This window comes from Falco cherrug, chromosome 10, assembly GCF_023634085.1.
Source record: "Falco cherrug isolate bFalChe1 chromosome 10, bFalChe1.pri, whole genome shotgun sequence".
Classification (NCBI taxonomy): Eukaryota; Metazoa; Chordata; class Aves; order Falconiformes; family Falconidae; genus Falco; species Falco cherrug.
In genome coordinates this window covers 20,575,234-20,592,487 of record NC_073706.1, presented here as the reverse complement: position 1 = coordinate 20,592,487, position 17,254 = coordinate 20,575,234, and the positions used below count along the sequence as shown (strand labels likewise).

The window sequence follows — 17,254 nt, the reverse complement described above, 5'->3', positions numbered from 1 at the left end:
GTCACACTGAAGCCTGCTGGGGCTTCTAGCTGACAGAAGGCAGCAGCAGCCCTGATTTTATTCAGTGTCTAATCAGTTGATACTTTCACATGTCTGAGTGTCATTCTTCTAAATTAATTGTAATTAAGCACATAGTAAGAATGCTCCATAAAGTATCTAAATATTATAAAGTTTCATTTGCATCTTTCTGTAATAATTGCTAGCAACAATAATGATAAAAAACCCCAGTTTGAAAAGAAGTTACATGGGAGATGGAGAATTCTCAGAAACATGCGCTACTCTTGACTGTTCCTTGTTGCCACATTGGTGCAGCAGAAACTGGCTGCATTATATCCTCCTGCCTTCGCTCCCTGACTGCAGGGCACTGCTGGTTGTTAATTTTGATAAGATTTTCAATAGCAAGACTCAATCTAACCTGTATTTGACTTTTAACAAAGGAAGGGAAGCAGGAGGCAGGGGAAATCACAAAAAAAGCACAGACAAGCTCCTCTGAAGATGCAGTTTGGCTTAGCTAAAATGCATACCAGTAAAAACTGCATATTGCGCGTGGTCTGCGTGTCCTCTGCAGTTTTTCTCTCTGAACCTGGACGGCCAACCATCACAATCACTTTGGCGTATTCTAGTTAAGTCCCTTTTCTATCAAGTAGATTAAATGCTAGTTACCAAGGATATTTCTCTGAAGCACCTACTTCCAGAGGAGTGCTTTTGCAAACGCAGACTTAAAGCCATCTATGATTTTCTGAGAGACTTCAGCCTACAATAGGAGCTTTCAAAGCACAACCCACGGATGCTTAACACCCAACCAGCAAGTCGATTCCTTGTGGGATGAAGTTCAAGAACTGCTGCCATTTCATGCAGTTAATATTCACCTTGCTGCAGGCTTTCTACATTATTCAGGGACATGGATCCTTCAAGATCCAGGCTGCGATAATGGAAACATGCCATTGCATGCTTGTCCATATCTAAGTATCCACAGGATGTTAATGACATGGTGCTTAATTTTTAGTAAATTTGGAAAAGCCTCCTCACATTCTCCTCATGCTGAGCACACCACTTTTACCGTGATTTACAGACGCTGCTGTAAAGTTGGCTGGCGAAAAGGAAATTGATGTATTAGTCCGTGGAAAGAGGAAAAGAATAAAAATCGATCTCAACAGTGCTACGCTAAGTGTACAGAGTACTGCCTTGGATGGCTGCCAAAAAGGGAATCTGAATTGATCAAACCAGCTTTACCTGATGTGTTTGTCCCAGAATCTGGGAACCTCAGACAGAAAAGGGCTGATGAGTCTTCACCTGCCTGGGAAGTGCCTTGCACACAGCAAGGGGACCTTAAAAAGAGGTGCCTGGTGGTCTAGTACAGCTTGCCACAAAACCAGCGTGCAATGCCCATTTAGAGTCAGGCAAAATTAATTTAGCAATTACTGTTACTTAAGTAGCCAAAAAGAAAAAATTGTTAATGCTAGCTGTTTCATTTACCTAAGCCAAATGAAAGTGGGGGGACCTGCAGAAAACAGGACCCGAGCTACCTCTCACCTTCCAGTTGGCTGTTCACGCAGCAGCCACCCATGCGCTGACCTAAAGAGAGACAGTGGCACTTCAGAGTTAACGTTACCGGCTTGTTAGCCTTCAGATGGGGCATGGTGCCAGCCTGCTCCATAAAGGCTCTGAAAAGCAGAAAATCACACCTCCACCTCCGTGCAGTTAGATGCCTTCACCTCTTCCTGGAGGTGAAGAAGAATGGCCAACTCACAACCACAGAGCTGACGGGTGACTTATGGTGTCCTTGCCCTCCCAACTGTGCTTCCAGCTCAGTGCAGAGCCCAGGGGATGGCTACACTGTTTGCACTGACCATAAACATTTAGCAGAATTTCCACCATAAAAAAAACCACAACACTCCTCAGAGAGGTGGGGTCACACAACTTCCCAGGTTAGCATTTTGGTGTTAAAGTCCAGATTTTGGGTTCTAGATGTTTCAGGCAGCGCAGCATACTGCAAAAATACATGATGTCAGACATACTGAAAATTAAAAGCTAAACAAGATTCATTAATTATCTAGACAGCAAGCTCCACTGCAAGAGGAGTCCTAAGTGAAGAATAAATGTCTGGCTAACGCCAAGTCAGGAGCTGGGGCATCACCGAGAATCTTACTTAATTGATTTTCTTTTAAAAGGTTTGAAAGACTGATGGCTGCAAAAGCTTTGGAGAAATTACGCGGTTTGCTTTCTTGCCCATTTTGGCAACGAGGCTAAAGAGGCTAAATAATATTACCTTTGCTCATGCTAGTTGTGAAAACGTCAGGTAAAAAGCTTTATAGTTTCTATTAATAGCATTTTTGCTCACTGTTTTGAGCCTAGTAAAGCTGTCATTAAAGAATTATTAGACCTTTTTAACTGTATAAAGAAGTATTTCACTCCAATAGCATCAGTAATTAAAGAGCCGGCCAGGAAGCCATCAAACATAGGAGCTCACGCCAGAGGCACGAAGGCAAGAGCAAGTACGATGCCAGCATCCACCCTGCACCCACATCGTTCCTTTCAGCAGAAAAAATTTAAAACTTCACATTCTTTGGTTAATTAACACACAAAACCTTAAGCTCACAGGATGACACTAGCCTGAAAGGAGTCCATGGGAATTCTATAGCCCTATGGAGTAACTGATAGAGTTCAGGTTCAGCATGAATTACTGCATGAACAAACCACTCCCCAGCTCCTTCAGTGCCATCAGCTACTGCGCTACGCAGGGTGGGACTGTGCGTCCTCCAGGCAGGCTGGGTTTCACAGCCCATGGCAATGCTCCCTCACCTATGGAGTACAGGCAAGAGAGTATTTGCTTGTCACAGAATGGTTTCTTGTGTTAATGACCTTCAGATGGTCCAACCTGGAAAGCAATATCGCTCTTGGACCATGCATAAACCTTTCCTTGGGTGCAACAGCGCAAGATGGAACTTAAACTGCATCAAAAGCAATTTCATTTGCCTTAGAGCAAACGCGTCACGTTGAGGCTTATCTTTTCATTATAGGTGCTGCCTGGTCCCCTGTGCCTGATGTCCTTTGAAGTGCCATTTTTCCAGCGGGGGTGTGCACGACACCACCCTGCTGTCTGGTGCCTCTTGCCCCAGCACGATGTCGCCACACCTGGCCGCCAGGCGGGTGCTATGCATGCCCCTGTGTAAACCCGTGCCATGCCTGCACGCCCTGCCTGCACGGCTGGCTCCGGCCCCCCTGTGCATCGGGGAGCTGCCTTTGCAGCTCCTGGCACTGCTGGTGCCGCCAGACATTAACTCGAGGCATTTACTAACTTGCTTGACCTGTTTCCTTCTTCAAATACTTGGGCTCCTCTGGATGCTCAGTTGTATCTGCTCATGTGGGGCGTTTTGGTGTTGAAAATGCTCTTGGTAAATGCAGGTGTTCATTACAGCTGTCTGGGCAACTGCCTTAAACTACATTTCTTTTGCCACTTGTCCTCCTTATTTTCACCCTGGGACCCGAGGAAAGCTCCAGCTGATAAACAGAGGCCTTTGCACGCCAGCCTCCTCTTGCAGCAGCCATAGTTTCTGATTTCACATTTACTGCTTTCAGTAAAATAAAGGCAAACAATGGCAAGAGCAGTTTAACACTTGAGCTTTGTCTGCCCAGCATGTGCTGTGCTGAATCACTGCCACCCTTTCTGCAGCCTCGCAGCTGCGCTGTGAGTCCTGCCTTGGCCAGGTAAGACCGCGACGGAGTATGATCTAGACGACCAGCCCTGGCAACTCACAGGGGGCTAATACGGAATCCCTGGGTAGCCCTGTAACTGGGGACGTCCCTGTTATGGGATGGGTAGACCATTAGAATAGCCCCGGCAGAGATAAGACAGGCAAGCCAGTCCTACCTGCGACTGTTCAAATAGTTTTGATTTTCCATAAGGACTTTTTGCCAACCTTGTAGCTGATATCTCTGTTAGAGAATATTTTGGATCCTATTTAGATCTACAGTGATTAGGACAAGTAGTCACCCTAAGTGAAAGTGATGTGGTGTTGATTTTTTAAGGAAGGTCTGCAGTCCAGCAGTTAATGTAAAATGCTCTTAAATTAAAGGTCTGGGTTTTCTGAAACGAGCCTACAGTGCACATCCCTAGCACCAGGAATTAGTGGCCTTTCTTTGAAAGCAAAGCAGACGACAAACTAAACCTCATGTAGGTCAGCGTAAGTACAAAGACATTCTTAAAATCGTGTTAGGTGTGTTGTTAAATCTTGGACAGGAATTGACATTTGCTGAAACTTTGGAAGAAAGGCAGCTGCTAACTGCCAGATGTGGAACGGGGCCAGGGAGCAGCTCTTTGTTCATGCTCTCAACAACCATTACCAGAGCTCTTTTATTTCATGGTAGAAACCAAGAGCTGCCAAGTTACCCTCTCTTACTAAAAAGCCATAATAATCATAATAACAAAGGGTAAGCACTTTTATGTGCAAGATCAGCTAGCGTTCCCTTGCCTGCCGTACTGAGAAATAGCCCGAGCGGGCAGTTCCAACCCCGGGTGATGTTTCTCAGGTCTGTTGGCCGTCTTCTCCTTAAGTGTGCCACTCCATGCTCACACACTTACTAATTTTCTTTAGCAACATGTGGTAATTTAACCTACGTGGTACTAGGTAATTATGTACTCATTTACATTGGTACTACTTTAACATTATTAACATTGCTATTAGTCAAACGTACACATCCATCTGTGCCAAACAGCCCTGGACACTGGTCTACACACATCCCAGCCTGACAGGCATCAGTAGCTTTGTGCTCAAGTTCAAGATCAGTTATTCCCAGGCACACAGAGTGCTATTACCATTTCTGGTAAAACATGAACTACCGTATGTATTACCTTACCCTGTATTCATCTATTTATGCCAGCTAGAAAAAATCCTCATTAACCAAGCCTCTTAGGGCTCTGGCTCCCCTGTATTTGCACAACAGTGCAAGAAACCTTAATGTGCACTGATAAAAATAAAGGCAATCAAGATCTTTCTTAATGCAGCAATACAAGAACTCAAATACAGTCTGGTAGCATTCCAAGTTTATAATAACATTTCCCTACTAAATATTGGGTGTTATTTCCATTGCAATCTGGAAACAAATTCTCCAGTGAGCTCCTTCTACCCGAGCCTACTGCTTTTAAAATTGCATTGCTGCTAATTTGCACTTGAATAACCTTTTCCTTCTGCAAACCGTAGATGTTAGTTTTGGCCTTTGGCTTTTCTAGCTGAAAACTACAAACAGATCCAAATTCAAATGTTATGAAGCTGTAAGTATCCACATTATAAAGAAAACGCTATTTATATTGAAAGACTCTAAACATATTAGAAACAGTTGATTAAATCCTGCCCTTTATCAACCCTATTGCACAGGCATTGTTCTAACATGTGTGTCTGAATTTAAGTTAGGTGTATATGACAGTGCAAACATCCAACCCTTACCAAATTAAGATCACCAAACTATAGGTTGGAGCTATGCCTACTAGCCTAGGTAATAATTAAAAAAAGACAAATCATAACTGAAGTCAGGATTTCAGCAACATACATGCACTCATGGAAAAAACCACAGCAGCAGGGGTTTACACCTAACAGCTTGGCTGCAGCTCCAACACCCCGCTCCAGACACCTCTTTAGCCATCACTTTACACAACTTCTTTTAAAGTTTTGTTGGAAAGCAATCATAGCAAAATATTTAATGTGACGTAGAAAGCACTAGAAGAAAAATAAGGAATGTCTTATATCCTGGAAGAATGGCAGATTAGTCAGGAAACTGTCTTGAGTAAAAAAACCAAAGTGACAGCTGACCAGCTAGCGACAGGACTGTTTCCTTTTTGAGTGTTTCCACTTTCCTCTTCATTAATGTAAGCAACTGTCAGCCACCTGCCCACATCTTTCCTTGCCTGAATTGGGGGGGGGGGGAAGCACGCATTCAAATGCTTTCAAAAATGTTACTCAGATCTCTGGATAGTCTTGATGCACCATCACTCTCAACACGGCATAGAAAACCGTCACTAAACAAGTGAAGCACTTGCTTCAGCTCCATCAGGCAATGCCCTGCCAGCCCAATTCACCAGCACAGCTGCTCTGGGAACCACCCAGACTACTGGGCTGCTTTGCCTCTTTGCTCTGCCTAAGGCAGTGCTACAACCCTGAATGCTGAACAGCTGTTACAACTTAAAAGCCAAGCAAACCCAACTGAGTTGATGCCAGTTTGGGCGGTGGGGGGGTGTTCACTGAGCCTTCATTTATAATTCAGGGATAAAACCTACTCTTACAATTAACCCAAGAGTCTCAAATAATTGGATAAAACTTGTGCTTTTGCTACTGTAAGTGAGAAAATATAATGAAATATTATCACAGTCCAGCTAGATGGTAACATTGACACCCTTACTAATAGGTTACTCCGCCACCCTTCAGGGGACAGTGAATCATCCACAACCACGCATTGTTTTCCCCTTTCAAGTCTCTGAAAATCATTCTTCATAACATTTGTTGTTGTGGCTAACTAGGCAGGATTTTTCCCCCACCTGGTGGACTATCATCTGGTTAGAAAGTTCCCTTCATCTGTTATTTAATCGTGAAAAAAAAAAAAAAATTATGTGTTTTGTTAAACACTAAGCTTTCAGGCTTTATAGATACTGCTACAAAATTTCTGCTAACCTTACACGCAAGCTGAACTGAAAACTCAACCCTGGTATCTGCCCTGATAACTTTTATTGAAGGTGACAGAAGGGGGACAACATGACCTACCACCAGCCAGCTTGGAGGAGGAGGAGAAAACAAACAAAAGCATTCAAGCAAAATAGGCTGAAATTAAAACTGCTTACCCTTAATCAGCGCAGCAGAAGGAAAGGAACGAGACTTCCAGCCCCAGAGCTCTGTATCCAGCTCTTCCCGATGGAGAGGTGAGAACCATCCCACCTCACTGTTCTTCTCTCCTACCAGCCACACAGCTCTGCCACGTGGCCAGGCAACAGTGGCTAACTTGGGGGAGGCTGCAGTGGTGCTCAGCTGCCTCTGTCTGTCCTAATTGGCATCTCATTAGTGGGCCGAAAAAGGAACTTGTGGTGGAGGAGGCCTCACCAGGTGCTAGTCCATTACTCTGAATTCCAGTAACTTCCATCGACTATAAAATACGTCTTGCAGAGAGACTGGCTTGTCTGGGTGCTTGAGCACAACAAAACAGCACAGTGGGTGCAGCTGTGCTGACACACCCTGATGCTCAGGCACAGCCCCCCAGGGTCCCCTGCCCTTCCCAAGGGGTGAGTGCACCCTCAGTCTGTCCTGATAATGTCCTGGCTGTTACAGAGGGATGTGTAAGAGCAGAGCTGTGTCCACAGAGCCATCTAACAAAATCGGTCAAGAATAACTTACATTTGTTTCTCTTTAATCCAGGTAATACAAAAGCTGATGTTTGATTCCCTGGCTTGTACTTTTTAGGGGGACCTACGATATGATACCAGCTATGAGGTAATACATGTTAAAACTCCAGCTGCAGTGGACAGGGTGTGAGTGATGCCAACATCAACCCAATGGCCTTCATCTGTTTTATTTCTTTCTTACAAAAAAAAAAAAAAAAGAACAAAAGGACCCACGAAAATAAACCTGAAGGTGAATGCCTGGGATAGCACTAACAGCAACAGCAGGGCTAGATGATTAGTCCCTGACTTGCATAATCTTGAATTTAATCCCTAACGAGTTGCAGCTCAAACACCTACTTTTATGCTAACAAGAGGATGAGCTGCTGTGCAAAGGTGGCAGAATTTCATCTTTCCTGAACAAACTGTTGCCAGTACACGGCCCCTCTCCCCTGCAATCTATTAACACTGCAGCCCGGCGTTAGCCCTAGATTTTGTGTCTCTGCTCCAACTTAATCTAATGCTTTGGTATTAATCTAATTATTATTTTTTTAATGTAAAGTATATAATCACCTCCTGTAGCAGGTATCGTGACCACTGACAGCTGGGCTTCCCCATTGCCCCTTCCTCGCGTCCCACCCCGCTCTCCGATGGAGGAGGCTGTCCTGTGAGCCCCTGCAGCCTCCTCTGCATTGTGCTGGGCCAAATGATTTGTGCTCCCACAAAATCGGGGCTCCAGGGGGAAGGTGCCACCCCACAGCACGCAGCACAAACACCTCAGGCCAGCTGGGAAACGCTGGGCTGGAGCCCCTCTCCATCTTCCCAGCTAAGGGGCCTTGCCCCCTGGGGCAGGCTGGGCTCCCACCACACTATTTTTCCCAGCCAAGCCCATGGCTTTGGCAGCAGGGTTTGCAAAAAGGTCCTCCAGCTCAAACTGCACGCTGTGAGACATAAACACAGGCCTTCTCCTGGATTTATGAAGTTTCAGTGCCCGGGGTTGTGAACTCCTACACTATTCCTTGCAGGAGACTGCACCGCAGCCCCGTTCTTCTCACAGTTAGGACTTTCTCCCAGTTTCCAATCTGAATTTATTCATCACCAATTGGTAATGTGTTCTTCTAGCGCCGACATTCCTTTTAGTTAAAATCCCTCTCCTGGCTGTTCACCCACTCATGTGAGTGGGAAAAGCAGACATCTCATTCCAGCCTTCTATTTGCTTGGTTAAATAGACAGAGTCATTTTCCAACCTGCTGTAAGCCCCCACTCACAGCAGCCCGCTAGCAGCTCTTTCCCACACCTATCCCCATTGTACCCGTCGCAGATGAGCTCCCGTGAACGCCCTTCAGCCCACTCGTATTAATAGGTCCTTATTTCTTGCTGAAAATGCCTTGCCTTTTTCATGGCTGTGTATTGTGCATCTCTTTGTCAAGACAAATTTTCTTTTCCTTTCTGTCACCTCCAACAGCTCAGTCCTGTGGATTCATGGTGAGATTTTCCACCTGGTGAGTTCTGTACAAGCACATTTTCCCTGTTTCCACTGCACTGGTTTTTCAAGTCCATAACAAGCTATACTGATCTTCCCTGCAAATCCACCAACCTTGCATCAGCACGAACAGTTAATACACACAGTGTTCGGTTTAGTATTGGTGCCTTTTCTTTAAAGGGCTGAAGGCCGCCTAACTGTACCAAGCTGGTATGAAAACAGCCGTCTGCGCGAGGATGTGTGCAGAAATGCTAGACTAAAAGGCAAGGTGTTTAAATGATCTGCTTTGAGTACACATAGCACGTGAAGAAATCTTCTCTGAAAGAAAACTCATTTTCTAAAAATGGCCAAGTATCTTCTGGAAGTCAACTACACTTGTTTCATGTCTTCTCTGTAATGCAGAAAATCAGCATTATTAGAGATTTCAGATAACCTCAGGTGAAATGTACAGCATGTAATCAGCCACTTTAGAGGTCACTCTAAAGTCTTACAGGTGAATTAAATAGACCTCCAGGATGTTGCACACCATAAAACTAACATCCACCGCTTTGTAAAGGCAGACACCTGCTGAGACAGAGCAAAAGCAGAACAGGGGATACAGCATGGCTTGCAGTAAGAAATAGAATTCTAAACACAATAGCATTTTGGGGCACAATTAGACACAGAGCTCAAATTTTACTATGTCCAGATATAAAAGAAGTTATTTTTGTTCATTTTTCAATACTGCCTGTGGGAGAACAAGTAAACAACACTTCAGGCTCTGCCTCAAGCACCTTTCTATCTGTTCCCTTCCAACGAGAGACCTAAGAGCTCTCACCTCGACTTCACCACGCACATCTGAGAAGGTCTGAGACCAGCTTCAGCTGAGACTTCAAGATGCACCAACAAGGTCAAAACAAATTGACAAATGAATGAGACGGGCACAGTCGTTCCTCCCGAAATATTTCCTAGGGGGCAGGTTCGGTAGGGAGTGCCAGGCTTGGCAGTTCTCAAAATTCATTATGGGCAACCGAGCGCCTGTTTCGGGAGCTGTGAATCCTTTCCATCCCAGTAAGGAGGCAACGCTTCCCTCAGGATTTGTTTGAAGAACATCCTTAAGAAAAGTGAATCAAAGGTTTCAGAAGGCCGTGCAGCAGAGAGGTTATCTCCTCTCCCCAAATCTCAGTTTCAGACATAACGAGTCTTTTTGTCAGAAGTTACAAGAAATTGCTTTAAACTGCTTTTAACTATATAAGGAAGCCGGGAGCGTGGAGACAATTAAATAATGCAAAAATATCAGTGGAAAATAACCCATTAAAACATGAATTACATTTTGAGATTTCTGTATATTGTATTCTCTTCAGATTTTCAAAGCAAAAAGGTACACTGCAACATTTATTCCAATACATTTTAAAGCACATGCAACACTGGTGTCCTATTTGTACATTAATTTCTAATGCTGTCCAAGAACCTTTACATTAAAAGCATACAAGAACTCACACACACGTGCACGTATTCCTTCTAGCATTAGTCCTGAGGAAAAACTTATATTTTACTTGAGAAACCAAACTTCAGTTCTGCAAGTACATCTGGGAAATAACCCACCAGCTACTCTGAACTAATTCCTAACCTAAATACCTTGCGCTCTTCTGCAGTTTGGATCTGAGATATCTGCCATTCATCAGCTTGCAACGTTTGAAATTATTCAAAGCAGTCCAAGATTTACAGCACTGGAGACAAAAACTATATTCTCATTAAAAAACATGCTTGATGCAGATGAAGGATCATATGGAGATGCCAACATTCAAAACATAAAATTGATAAAACATAACCACGTACAAACTAGAAAACACATTACGTTTCTTTAAAGATTTCTCATTCAGTGTATAATTTGTGTAATTATACAGTCAGCCTTTTTTTCTGACTTAAATATTCAGGCCAACTTACAACAATAAAAAATTTGCTAAAATGACTTCTTGTAGAAAGAATGACAATTGTTTAAAATAAATACATATTTTAAAAGATCTTATATTGCTCTGAGACTATGTCCATCAAATCCCACTAGATGTCAGCGCTATAGAACCAGTTAGTTTCAGACTTAAAAACATTAAGTCCACATGGTTTATTTGTTATTGTTACCTTGTCTGTGAAGTACAGTACATGTCAACTACATGAATAACCAAGCAAGTATTTATGGTAGTAAACTGAACCCAAAATAACAGTCTCATTTCATTGTTTCCCCCCTCATTTACGTGATTTTAATAGAGGACTCAAATCAGTCTCATAATGCTGAAAATGTTTCCAAATAAGATGTAAATAATTTCAGTTTTTTCTAACCATTTTCCTAATGCAGTGACATGGACTTCTCACTTCAAAAAACCAGCACTACAAGCTCTTTTTGTCAGGTACTGTAACACCTTGAGGATAAAGCTCTTTATGTTAAATACAGTGTAGTTGATCCAGGTTGAAAATCATAAGGCACGTGTTTTGTTTTTTTTTAAACCCACATGTTCTGAATTATTGTTACAATCGTGCTATCTGGATAGCCCATCATAGCTACTGGTATTTTTTTCATGGTTTTGGACAAAAGGAATGAAAGACCATGAAATGCAGAAAAAATACAGAAAACCAAGAACGAAACAAAACACAACACATTGATACAACGTATGCTACAACAGCAATGATCAGATCTTCTCATTTCTTTGACCAACAAGACATTGACAATTGCAAAGCACTCTTTGTTTTGCACTGTAAATACCTGACTTTATTTAGATACACAGATGTTTATCACTGGATTGCCACAATACCTGAAATTAAAAAAAAACAACAAACCCCCCCCCCTTTTTTTTTTCTTCTATCTTTTTTAACAAAACAAAGCTGCCAAGTAATTGTTGTTGGAAAAATATGAGAGAAATAATAGGTAACTACAAAAATGATGAACTAGAACAACATCTGAGAAGAGAATAACAGTTAAGGAACATATGAAACCAAATGGCAACAGTTCTAGGCATTTATTCCAATATCTTAGAAAATAAATTCTTCATTGCATCACCATTTAAAGATAGAAAAACAAATTTTTAAATTAAGCCAAAAGAAGATGTGAATTGTTTCCTTATGTTTTCTATTTTAAGCCTTGTTTATTCACAGTACAAATATACCCTGCTGGTACATTTTTTTAGTCACAAGATGCACAGAGTCTGATCAGGAGCACTGTCTCCTTTCCTCTGTAAAGCTACTCTGCCCTACAAAAACTCCAGCCCCCCCCCCCGCCCCCCCCAACTTTTCAGTCCCTTATTAAATTGCAGAACAGATCCAGAATCGAGTGCCTTATATGACCAGTAGTACTAAGTTCAGAGCATGCATCCCCACACACACGCTCAGCCAAGGAAAAAAATATTCAACGAATATTAGAAATCCACCTTAAGGCAAATAGATATGTATTTTTCTCCCTCTGGCTGAAAATTTTTACTTTTCAAATTTCAAACATGAATCTGAAATTCAGCAAATGCACTAACGTTCGGCATAAAAAATGCTTTAACCAAAAAGAAGAAATAAAAAGGAAATGTTTTTCCCAACAATAAATCAATTATTTTGCCTTAATTCTACCTACATTTTGTTAAAGCATTTTATGCACTTTCAATAACATCAGATTGCAAGTTTTTTGGCAACTTTTTTTTTAATAAAAATTCAGACAGTGTTCTCTGTTTGCAAACAGAACCACAACCTTAGTGCAATATTATATTTATTTCTTACAGTAATTTTGGTTGCCATACAAGAGTATTAAGGATTGGGGAAAAGTGCAAGTTACAGGAGCTTGATTTTTTAATCAGTTGAAATAAGAGGAATTAAAGCACAAAAATTACAGCAACATAGATAACGTGAACACAAGTTGTTACACAAACTATAGCGAGAAACATATTAATATCTAGAAAAGAAAAGAAAAAATGTAATGGAAAAATTGTCAATATTTGTGGCTCATACACATAATCATCGCCAGATCAACTGGGTAATGCTTTTTAAGAACTGAGAAAAAAAAATAATCACTATTTTTATTAACTTAAGTACCACAAATAATTAACTTTTGTGATATGTAAATTCTGTAAATCAACAGTCACATCTAGTCATTTTATAATATATGAATTAAACTGAAAATGTTCTCAGACACCTAGGGAAAGGAGTCTGTGCAGTTATACACAATTTACATCTTGTAAGATTTTGGTATTGTATACACAAATATTACAGAAACTAGGCATGTAAATGCAATTTATTTAAATTACAGTATATAAACAAAAGTTGATCCTAAAACCCAGAATATCATAACATATTTCATAGATCTCTAACAACTTTTTTTCACTATCATAGTAGCATGAAATAAATGGGTCTTCTCTCCTCCCCCCAACATTTCCAGACTGATGAAAATACTCGGAGGCAACGTCGTATCTGTTACTATTGCTTTCTGTAGCAAAATCATCACACAGAGCTAGAGACCAATTCATCTTGGCAGAGGTGTATTTTATTGGTGAAAGTAGGTCCTCTCAGGTCTCCTTACCTTTACTTTGTAAGACACAATGTAAAAAATAAACTATTTCATTAGCTCTTTAATGTGTTAAACCTCTTTTCTACTAATTGTATTGTACCTAGTCTTTCAGTACCTGAAAAGATACATGAGCAAGAAACACACCTGTGTAAGAAAGGGATTACTGTAATTTACCGTGTATGTCAGCACTCGTTCAACGTAAATTCAACAAGAAGGTTGTGATTAAAAAGCAGCTTAAAAGTCAACTTCTACGTTTTCTTTTACTACTGTATTTTCTAATGTTATTTTCTGGCACATGTTTATAGAGGTAATATCAACTGTACCCAAAGAAACAAAAAAAGAGCATGGCATTAGTGGTTTATTTACTGAATTCTGTCATATCACCAAATGGAAGACAATGATGGCTAAATTACCATTTTTATACTTCTGAAAGTATTTGATGGCCTCAAGTTGCCTGTATTGACTATCTGAATGAAACTGCCATTTTCTACACCACCTATGGAAAAATTCAGTACTCCTGAAAGTAAAATGCCTTAGTACTTGAAATTTATTACAAGATTACTTGGAACTTTCAAATACAAATATAGTGTAGTAACAGATGTTAAGTCAAAAGATTTGTTGTTCCGTAAAGGGGGCAGGAGGCTAAATAAGTTGCTTTTTACGAGTATCCAATGCGTTGGTAACTATAACCACTTTTGAAGAAATATTCATCCTCCTTTGTAGAAGTTCTAGCAAAGATAGAAAATATAACACAGCTCTGCTGGTTCAGATGCATCCAAATGAGGTTGATTTTAAAAAGGTCAAGACTTTATAATTATTCCACAGAAATAGTAGTAAACCACAAAAGTTTTTTTGTTTGTTTTTTTTTTTTAATGTTTTTAACTTTCTAGCACTGAAGTGGCACAAAGGCTGCCCAGTAGACCAGCCACTTATTTTCTTAAAATATTGTGCTTATAAACTATCTGTACAACTATTTAAACTTGCAGTAAAGAAAGATATTTAAAATGCTAAACTTTATGTACTCATACTAGGGCTGTTGCAGACCTAATTAGACACTTGTTTGTGAGCAAAAATAATCACAATAAAAAAATTAGAGATAGGCTGGACCATATCAAGGACCATATCAAGGAAAGAAAGTTCAGGTACCTTGCAAAATGTAAGAGAACCTGAAAGTATGGTAGGTAGGCAGTCTAGCCATCCACACACAATTTACCCACCTTGAACATCTTGAATATTATGTCAATAAAGAGCTACAAAACTCACAGATATTAAGAGGTGTTAATTACAAGGGGAGTTCAAACATGCAGAGAGAGACTTGTTAACTTTAAAAAAAAAAGGAAGAAAAAAAAGTCAGATTAACCAAATCTGTGTGTTTCTCCCCTGCTGACTGAAGTCTCCTGGAAAGCTCTCGAGCTCTGTTACCCCAGCACCCAGCCCATGCTTGGCCACAGCCACCCGCTTTCTAGCAGGGTGCACACACCTCTCCTGAGACCTCACTAACAGCCGTGCAAAGAAATCACTGGTGGCTGATGGGCAGCATCCAGCTCCCCCTGAAGTGCTCAGTCTGCTGCCCTTGTCAAGAAGCCAAAACCTGTTAACAGCGATAAAAATGAGAAACTGGATACCTCCCCACCTCCCCTGGCCCTTGGAACACATGCATTCCGAGACGCTATACACCTCTTTCCATCTTGGCATTACCTTTTTACCTTTTTCATTTTTTTATTTATTTTTTTTTTAGAAGCTGAAACATTCCCATTTCTGCTAACAGGCTGAAGTCCCTCTCTCACTTAAAATACTGGCAATCTTCCCACTGACTTCAATGGGAACATTCATCTATCTTTTTCTTCTTTCTTGGCCCGATGTTCAAAATAGCTAAGCACTTACCACTCACTGAATTAAACAGCATCTCCCAGGGTTCAGCGTATTCAAGTATCTGACTGTGAAGTCCAAAAGACGTGTCTGTACATAACCCCAAATTTTTACTGTCTCGTAGAGTTCATATTGCAACTTAGCAGTAGTTTAGCTGGTTGAAAACTGGGGGGTCTCAGGTTCAAACTAGCTTCATTTTGTTGTACCTCTAAGTGTGCGTTCCTCCTCAGTTTTTTATGCAACGTCTGCATCATCTTACAGGTCAAGTCAATGGAGCACGTATTGAACTTGTTCTGCCACCTTGGAAGAGTGCTAAATATAACTGCAGAAATAAAGAAATACCAGGTAAAACAGAGCAAGGTTACCTTTGAACTAATTCCAGCAGAACAACCAGCTTCACTGCCAAAAAATCAGAGCTAAACTAGTAAAAACCAGTATTATGAACCCCTGCACCTGTCTCAATATTGTGCCTCTGCTACTAATAAAAACGGGTTTGAATGGTAATGAAGCAATCTGTCCTCTTAAAACGAACTAAGGGTTGGGGAAGGAAGCCTGCTCGGAGACTGAATGTCAGGAAGAGTAGACAGTGCTTTTCAATAAAAAAATGAAACGCTGGCAATTTTAAATCGAAAGAAAAGTGGTATGTAATGGTCCCAGCAGAAGGGCATTATCAAGAGATAGTATTTTTGAAGTTAACAATTTTCTCTCTCTCTCTCTCTCGTATCTCCCCACAACTTTGAAATAAAATGGCCCCACTTGCGTAACATATTTAGATTTATGTTTGGGCATGTAGCACAGTCTGCATTACCTGAGTACCAGGAATTGAACTGGTGTCCCCCGTCCCGTCCCTGTCCCCCCCCATCCCCCCCCCCCCAATTTTGCTGGCACTCGCAGACAGACAAGGCATTTGGGGTATTTCAGTACCAGCCCATCTCTAGTTATCAACAGAAGTTTGTGAGGCAAAATAGCTATTCTTATCTGTCCAGCAGCTGTTTCAAAGCTCTTTCTATGTTCATTCTGTGCCCAACTCTAGTCACTCCAAGGTCTATCAGATCTTCCTTTTGTAGATTTGGTAAATGAGTGCCATCTATTTCATTGTCCATAAATGTTTCTTTATGTTCACCTAAGTTTAGACTTTCCAACCAATCTGCCACATCTGGTTTAGTCCACAGGTGGACAGGCTTAGTTGTAAAAGGCTTATTTGAGATTGGCTGTTGTAATATTGAGGGAGAAGGAGACCTGCTGCGCCCTGTGGTCAAGCCAAATAAGTCCCCTGAAGGGGGCTGGCTGGGTAGGCTAAATACATCGGACAAAGTTGGAGAAGGAGATGAAGCTGAAGCAGAAGCAGTCAGAGGAGCAGGCATGATGTCTTTATTAATCTCTGTTGGTGAAACCACAGGGCTTGGAGCATGTCTTGCTCCTGAGGTCCTACTGTCATAGTCTGGGGACCTGCTCTGCAGTGTGATCGGCTGGCTGGTTCCAGGTCGGACAGTAAAAGTGATTGTTGTACTTCGTGTACCTGAGACAGTACTCATGACTTCCGTGCTCCTGAAATTGTAAACAGACATGGTAAGTTAGGTATATCAGCCACCAGCTGAAAGGTTGTCCATATCAACATGTGGTAAATACGGTTTTGGAAAGCTTGAAATTTTTCATTTTTTAATGAGCAACATCAGGTTAAAAGTACTAAGACGGTATCATTAAATCTTTTCCATAAAACAATCATCAATGGTAAGCCATAGTTAAAAACAAAACCTTTCCTTATGAGCAGGTCAGAAAAACACTTTCCAGAGCACATTCTTCCTTTTTGAGGCCACGCCAAATTAACTCATGGTTAAATAGGAAACACCGAGTGGAATAAGCACACGAGCACTTTGTGCTCCCCATGAAGAGCAATCATGAGTTGAACCTCGCTTCACTGTGCATAGGGGGGGATCTTTCATTTCAGTTTTAACCTACCAGTTTTACACATAGTTAGGTAACATAGCTAATAATAGTAATTACAGAAAGTACTGGAAGCATTGGA

General features: G+C 41.3%; 1 protein-coding gene across 8 annotated transcripts in view; it reads right to left on the bottom strand.

The window, feature by feature from the left end:
* Positions 1-12,547: 12,547 nt before the first annotated feature.
* The window catches only part of SHANK2 (SH3 and multiple ankyrin repeat domains 2), a 353,665-nt gene continuing 348,958 nt past the window's right edge, over positions 12,548-17,254 (bottom strand). For 5 of the 8 annotated variants that reach the window (XM_055722502.1, XM_055722494.1, XM_055722496.1 and 2 more), the window contains one exon: positions 16,104-16,776. In XM_055722502.1, the coding sequence (XP_055578477.1) occupies positions 16,203-16,776 (574 nt within the window). In that variant the 3' untranslated portion in view covers positions 16,104-16,202. Of the gene's footprint in view, positions 15,551-16,103; positions 16,777-17,254 lie in introns of those variants that run through there. The other 3 variants (XM_055722497.1, XM_055722500.1, XM_055722499.1) reach the window with 3 other exon arrangements.